General features: G+C 42.2%; 1 protein-coding gene across 1 annotated transcript; it reads left to right on the top strand.

The window, feature by feature from the left end:
• Positions 1 to 285: 285 nt before the first annotated feature.
• Positions 286 to 6,896, top strand: notum1a (notum, palmitoleoyl-protein carboxylesterase a). The gene is made up of 11 exons (XM_083932036.1): positions 286 to 837; positions 3,664 to 3,716; positions 3,838 to 3,933; positions 4,269 to 4,329; positions 4,422 to 4,480; positions 4,574 to 4,676; positions 4,770 to 4,961; positions 5,089 to 5,186; positions 5,747 to 5,894; positions 5,983 to 6,030; positions 6,357 to 6,896. Exons 1-11 carry the CDS (start codon positions 509 to 511, stop codon positions 6,658 to 6,660), a joined length of 1,491 nt encoding a protein of 496 aa, XP_083788162.1. The 5' UTR covers positions 286 to 508; the 3' UTR covers positions 6,661 to 6,896.
• Positions 6,897 to 7,713: the final 817 nt, after the last annotated feature.

Here is a 7,713-nt window from a genome sequence, read left to right as displayed (position 1 = left end):
GCCACCACATCAAATAAAACATCGCGGATCAAAAGAACCAACGCATGGACATTTTTCCCCCTCTATAAATTAAAAAGGGGGGTAGTCTGCCACGCTTGATCATGCCCCGGGTCCTGCCCCGCTCCTGTGATTGGCTGGACGGACACACAAGGGGGGAAAGTTTGAATAAAATACAAGAGCATGGCACGAGTGTTGTCGTTCAAGCTTGTGCGCTTGGTCCAACAATGCTTCAGTTGAACTAGATAGATGGGCAAACAGTTGTAGGCGCACTCTTTGAGAGTTTTCAAATATATCCAGATATTTCAGTGGATGACTGTGTCTGATCTAAAAGGACCTTTAATTTAGTTTAACATTAAACTTAAGAGTTTCTGGGAGCGGGTGACAAGAGCTGTGGCGTCTTTTAAACCGTGCGTAATTGTCGATTCTTTCGCAGCTTCATCGGGAAAAGTTTGTGTTTCCCTGACGAGACGTTGCATTTGGAGGAAGGAGATCTAACACCGGGATAAAGATGACAGCGATCAGAATGTTTTCATCACTGCTGGTGCTGGTGCTGATGCAGTCCGGAGCTCTTTGCGCACGGAGGTTCCGGGGTGGCCGCAACCCACAACCACGACGCTCACCACCTCCTCCCACATACCGGTCGGATCGGGGCGACACCACGGAGAGCTTCCCTCTGGATTTCACCGCCGTGGAAGAGAACATGGATAACTTCATGACACAAGTGAAGAACCTTGCGCAGTCCCTCTACCCGTGTTCGGCGCAGAAGCTCGACTACGACATGAAGCTGAACTTTTTGGAGAATACATCAGTCACCTGCAACGATGGGAGTTCTGCGGGGTATGTACCAACTTAGAATACACATGTACAGTGTGACTAAATCATGTGATTCATGATTCCCATGTGATTGGAATCACCGGCAGGTCAGAACAGGGACAGATGTGCAGTGCGCCCTAGAGCTATAAGAATTGCTATTTTGCTCCAGCAGGGCTAAGCCCGTCCTGCTGGTCTTCCTGCTATCCGCAGTAACCCACATGAATCTGGCCTGAGGACAACAATGCTCGTCTCAGTGGCGAGTGCGAGCATAAGACAAGTTCTCATTATTCGGACTGGTTTATTGGAAATGTTCAAAATTGGTTTTCGATTCATAAAACACGTAAATGCAGAACATGAAATACAAAATATGCAATTTCAAATATAAGTGGGGGGATTTTCAAAAGAGAGCAATGTCCTAGAACAGAATAGCGGGATGAGATAAACAGCTGCTTTGCGTCAGCGAAGCGTGAAATTTGCGGATAGCCACATGGCCTATGCTTCATTTCCTTTGCTTCAAATGAGAATGCAGAATTTGCTCTGCAGAAAGTTTAGATTGAAGTATGCAGACCCCCATCTCCATCTGCCTGTTCCTCTCTGATGATTGCACCCAGTGCGCACGCTTCTAAATTATGATTTGTCGAATATGTCTTTTCTACAGTTATGGCTCCAAGCAGGTTTTTGGTAACGTTTCTTTTTTTCGTCTATATTCCATGACGCAAAAAATACATCACTACATTTGTTTGCCATGATATCAACTGTTGGTATTGTTGTTAAGCAGAAATCCATTTGGCAGTAAGAAAGCCTGCATGATTTTTCTACTAAAGCAGGATAAGCCATGGCACTTAATGCATATTAATATCATACCCATCCACTGCCTCTTATATTGTATAATACACAAACAATGCTCAGCATCTAGACTCTCTTTTATGTTACATTTGCAGGGAGTCATATTGGTAAAACTAATTCTTGCACAAAGAATATTTCAAATTTTTCATATTCTACGTCTTTACACAATAATTGTCTTACAAAGCCACGGCCCAAGAACGGTGGGTTTCACTTGTGTCTCACACTGTCAATATTATTCTGAATCACAAGAATTAAGTTTTCAAACATACAAACCACGTGTACTACATGAAAGAACAGTATTTAAATTGCATGTCCTTAACTTACTTGTAAGTGATACAGCAAAAAATATTGAAAAGCACAGTTGAAGCATTATCATGTTGTGTAGCCATTTGCCAGTATTACATAAATGCTTTACTGTTAATGTTGTCTGTTCCACATCAGGAGGCTTTGATGACGGTCCATGCATAATAACTTATCTGGGACCAGTTCAGTGATGGGCAGACTTGACTGAAATGGGTTTTTCTATACATGTCTCTTCATGGATTTACTAACCCATCTAATTCCTGTAAAACCCCAAAGTGCCTGGTGAAGAGAGCAGTCTGTCGGCGCGGTAAAGCTCTTTAGAGATGCAGTGGACAGTTACTGGCAGATGGCCGTTTCATTCACTACTGTGGCTGTTGTCAGTTGAGATGCTAATCCATCAGCTATATTTTAAGAGCTACAGTTCCAGTTACAAATACACAAGGGTGCAAATAGTAAAACCATTAATTTGATTGGAAGGAGGATCTGTGTGATTCATCTTCTGGAGTTGCACTTGTTAGAGCGAGTGGGTTGATGCAGCGCCTTTTTCGGCTTGCCAAACCCGCCTTCACTTTGTTGTTTGGAAGTAGAGTGCACTGTCCTCCGCCTACATCATTGACTGTGGCTCGCAAAAATAGTACAAGACATTAACTGTTGCCAAAAGTGTGATTCAGAGTCTAAGCAAACAGCTCAGAGATTCAGCCAAGTCTGTTTTCTTTAGAGTCACTGAAGTGTTTTTGGCAATCCCTTGAGTTAAGTCATTGGTAAAGTCGGGTGGATACTGATTAAATAAAATAAAAAAACATCTGTCAGCATCACAGAAGTACATGTGGAGCATCTTGATTCTGTGGCTAAAGCTACTTTACACACCAGAAAGTTTTGATATTGGTATTAAATAGAAATCTTGTTAAAAAATAAAAATAAAGGTCAATGATGTGTCTGACATGAAAACATCCAGCTCCAGCAGCATGGGAGAATCATGATGGCATTGCCCTCTTCTGGGCTGATAACATACAGCACATGGCTTATATATATTGTGCATTTATTTCTTTTTAAACTCTTAGCCTAGCACAAAAAAATCACTTCATCCTACCCAGGAAGTATTTAATAGGTGTTATCTTATATGGGTACTATAAAAAAGCCAGACTGTGTACTGTATTTGGCCTTGATTTTTTTTCCATGTCGTGAGTTGGTGGATGATGAGCTCAGACTGATGAGTCTATGATGGTACATTACCTCTTGCTGCATTAAACATGAGGAACAACATGTACTGGTATCTGCAGTACAAACAGGATAGGGGACAGCTTGATTGCTATCTCCCTTTTGATCACTATATCAGTTTCCTGAGTCCAAACTGCACACACAAGCTCATTGTTCTCACCTGTGTTTTCGCTGAATTAATGTCGGTGGAATTTCATTTTCGCTGTTGCCTGTCACCTTTCAGAGATAGGAATCAACAAAGTGTCGGGACATCCTTGTTTGGATTAAAGTGATGATGTCGTATGTGTTTATGTTTTACGCTTGGATACCTTCACTGATGGTAGAAACGGTGTGCGTATTACTTTTTTAGAGTTTATCTTATGTTTCTGCAAAAAGAGTGTCACAATTGTGGAATGTAGTTGTATCCATCTGTTGTTTATTGTTATTAAGGCGGTGTAAAATAATTATTGACGTGTTTATTTGATATTCTCTGTTTTTTTGTAGGTACTACCTAAAAGAATCTCGAGGCAGCAGACGGTGGTTGATATTCTTAGAGGGTAAGTATTAATTCAGCCTTATTCATTAAGTTTCTCCTTTTCATGCCCAAATTTACAGGGATAACTAATTGTAGACAACGTGTGTGATAAATTATCCATGTTTTATTTTTTCAATGTCCAGGCGGCTGGTACTGCTTCAACAAAGAGAACTGTGACAGCCGATACGAGACCATGAGGAGATTGATGAGCTCATCAAAGTGGCCCCAAACTAAAACAGGTCAGCCTCAGCTAGTCTGTTTAGTTTACTACGCCCCTATAAGTACCTCTGCTTCTCCACCTGTGGCCTGTAGCAAATCCTGACCCCCTAGCGTGGTGAAAAAAGTAGCCGGTACTTGCACTGTAATGTCTCAGTAATTTAAAGGATCGGATGTATCTGTCACCCCGTCATAATGTAGCGGTGGTGTAGTGCTACCTGGCGCCCGCTGCTATAGGAACAAAGATGCCTTCCTCTTTCATTGCAGAGTAATAACTGTAATCCATGTGGTAATGATGATGAGGAAGAAGAGGAAGTGTCTGGGATGGCTAATGATACATGTTGATCTGTCTCTGCAGGAACGGGGATCCTGTCTCCGCTGCCTGAGGAAAACCCTCACTGGTGGAACGCCAACATGGTGTAAGTTTGACTCATGTTTGTTGTGTGTTTATGGAAGCTCAATTTTTAATCACAGTATAGCCGGCAACTTTAACTTTATGTTGGTTGTGCAGGTTCATCCCGTACTGCTCCAGCGATGTGTGGAGTGGCGCTACAGCCAAAACAGAGCAGAGTAAGACATTACGCAATCATCAAAATCAAGATAAAGTGTAACCTTCTTTAAGAAAAGTGTTTAACAGTGCTACTCTCTTTGTGCTGCGTGTAGGTGGATATGCCTTTATGGGCTCACTGATTATTCAGGAGGTTGTGAAGGACCTGCTGAACAAAGGTCTGGACAATGCCAAAGTTCTCCTATTAGCAGGAAGCAGGTATGTTCAATCTTTATGATTTCAAATTAAACATCTTCTACATTACATTCAGATTCCTGTATGAATAAGAATATGTCATATTTCTGTGTGCAGTGCGGGTGGTACTGGGGTTCTTCTGAATGTTGACCGTGTGGCGGAGCTGCTGGAGGGACTGGGGCACACTGGGATACAAGTGCGGGGCCTCTCTGATTCTGGCTGGTTCCTGGACAACAAGCAGTACCACTGCACGGATTGTGTAGATGCTGTCAACTGCGCCCCCACTGAGACCATCAAGAGAGGCATCAAGTAAGGGAGCCAGTGGATATTATCATAAAGAGACTTGATTTTGCAAGACTTGTTTTAGTACGATGACAAGATCATCAGGTTGGTAAAGATATCATTTCTTATCTGTCCTCTTCACATGCTCCATTAGATACTGGGGAGGAGTGGTACCAGAGAGGTGCAGGCAAACCCATGAAGGAGAGGAGTGGAACTGTTTCTTTGGGTATAGAGTCTTCCCATCAATAAAAAGTGAGTTTGGGGTTTCATTCAGTGCTATATTTAAAATACACCTACTCTACATGCAAGTCCCAAAAACCTGTGTGGCATATGTCTGATATTAGGGCTGTTGCAAGAGTTGTTCTGATACTGATATATGTACCCAAAATGCTTCAGATACTGCCTAAAATGCTCCGTATCAGTATCTGTGAGTATGTAAGTTTGTGCACTGATCCGATACCACTTAATTTAGCCCGTGCTTCGTGCTGCCTGTAACCATACCATACAAAATGTATTAAGATACAGAGGCTATGATACTATACTTATCAGAAAACATGTTGATTTTGAAAAATAACCATGTCCTTCACAGAATTTACTACAACTGCTGTTCTTCATTATTCTCTATGATAGTAATCGCACAATGTAGACACACGCTGTTACCTGTTGGCTATATTGTGCACTGCACCATAGGCGATGTTGTTTTTGTAAACTGCTGTCACAAGATTTGCCACTGTAGTGATACAGTAGCATCTCCACTGATGTATGACATGTATGCACTCTTGTGTTAATCTTCTTTCTTTCTCCTTGTGCAGGCCCGGTGTTTGTGGTCCAGTGGCTGTTTGATGAGGCCCAGTTGACAGTGGACAACATCCAGTTAACAGGCCAGCCTGTGCAGGAAGGCCAATGGCGCTACATCCAAAACCTGGGCATTGAGCTGAGGAACACGCTCAAAGATGTCCCGTAAGGCCATGTCTCTGAATTTAATGAAGATAATTTAAGTACACATGAATTCAGATTGGCTTATGTGTTTTTTTAATTCCATTTTCAGGGCTATGTTTGCTCCAGCGTGCCTCTCCCATGAAGTTATCACCAGGAAGTGAGTAATATTTAATTTTCAAAGCCCCCTTTCCAGTGTATCATTATCTGGAGACATTAACTCTTGCTGTACTGCAGCCCAAAGTATACAGTTGCATGTGATATGCATACTATTGGGACATGATACTTCTTCATAACATTGCACCTTGAACTTTGACCCTCTGGCTCATAGATGCTGTGCAATGGACATCCTTTTTTAGCATACTGAGTTAATTGGGGCATACTATCTAATACTAATAGTGTGGTAGTATGGGTATTGGAACATAGGGATTGTGTTTGAGACATTCTACCTGTAAGCTGAAAGCGCCCTCTTGTGTTGTGTTCCAGTTACTGGATTGACGTGCAGGTTAAAGGCACCTCTTTGCCACGAGCTCTGCACTGCTGGGATCGCAGTCTCAATGACAACAGGAACAACAAGGCTCCACCCAAAGGCTGCCCTGTACATCTGATTGACAGCTGCCCGTGGCCACACTGCAATCCCACATGCCCCACCATTCGAGACCAGTTCACAGGACAAGAGATGAACGTCATTCAGTTCCTCATGCACATGGGCTTTGATGTGCAGAAGATGGCCCAACAGCAGGGCATGGACCCCAGCAAGCTGCTGGGCATGCTCAGCAGCGGCAGTTAAAGGGACACATGTACACACAGTATCAACAAGCTAAGCCCAAGCAGGGCCGGCAGGTCTCTCTGGCCAGTCTCCCATGCCTGATACCTCCAACTCCACCTTCACAACCCATTCTACCTATAGTCAACTCCCTGTTTACTTTAGTCCGAACCTCAGTTAAACACAGGGGCTTAGATTTGTCTCACAACCCCTCACCTCACAACCTGTGACATACACAGGCACAACACGCCACCATGACAAGGCACAACTCTCTGCTACTCTCCATTTAAATTATCTTTTGCTTTGTAAAAGAAAAAAAATATCACAAATGTAATCCAGTTTTAAGGATGCTCATTGATGTTTTGTTCTTTTTCATATTATTTTCATCCTTTTATAGAGATAATATTTGGTCATTGTTAAAAAAAAAAGAAGAAAGAAAACACCACAATGACACAAGGATGTTTTCTTTGTGAAGTAGTCACCATAGAGTACAGTACAGTACAGTAAGGGTATAATTTTGTTCAAAATGTTTTATAGTTTCCCATCACACAAAAACCTATATCAAGACAGAAACAGGGATGTATAATAAGTTGAGAAAGGCACTGGATCAGAAAGGAAATTTCGTATTTATCTTTTAAAAAAAATGCTAAGAACGATATAAAGTCAACTGACACCAATACTCTGCTGATCCGCTTGTGGTATTAGACTAGGTTGGATTAACTATATAGGCGTTTTCTCGTAAGGACTTCAGACAATATCTGACAAAGTTGCCGTTTCACACATGTAAGACATATTTCCAAGGAGTCAGATGCGTTTTCACTTCCTGGAAATATTCCATTTGGTTAAGGCGAGGGGTGGCGCTGGGTAGAGCACGCAGGATGCAGCAGGCAGAAGGCAGATTACACCGCGGACACGTATCCGCTTTGTAATTTGGTCATAAACAACCAAGTCTCTGGCCGTTCCTTGAATTAGTCTGATGATTTCAGCATATGTCCAAATCTTATTGTCTCTCTACATTTTTCTTGGCTACTTAGTGTAAATCACCCTCCTTCTTCACCCTTGGATGTTTATTTTCTT

Source organism: Echiichthys vipera (assembly GCF_963691815.1).
Source record: "Echiichthys vipera genome assembly, chromosome: 17".
In the NCBI taxonomy this organism is placed as follows: Eukaryota; Metazoa; Chordata; class Actinopteri; order Perciformes; family Trachinidae; genus Echiichthys; species Echiichthys vipera.
The sequence above is the reverse complement of the archived record's forward strand: the minus strand, read 5'-3'. Positions and strand labels throughout refer to the sequence as shown.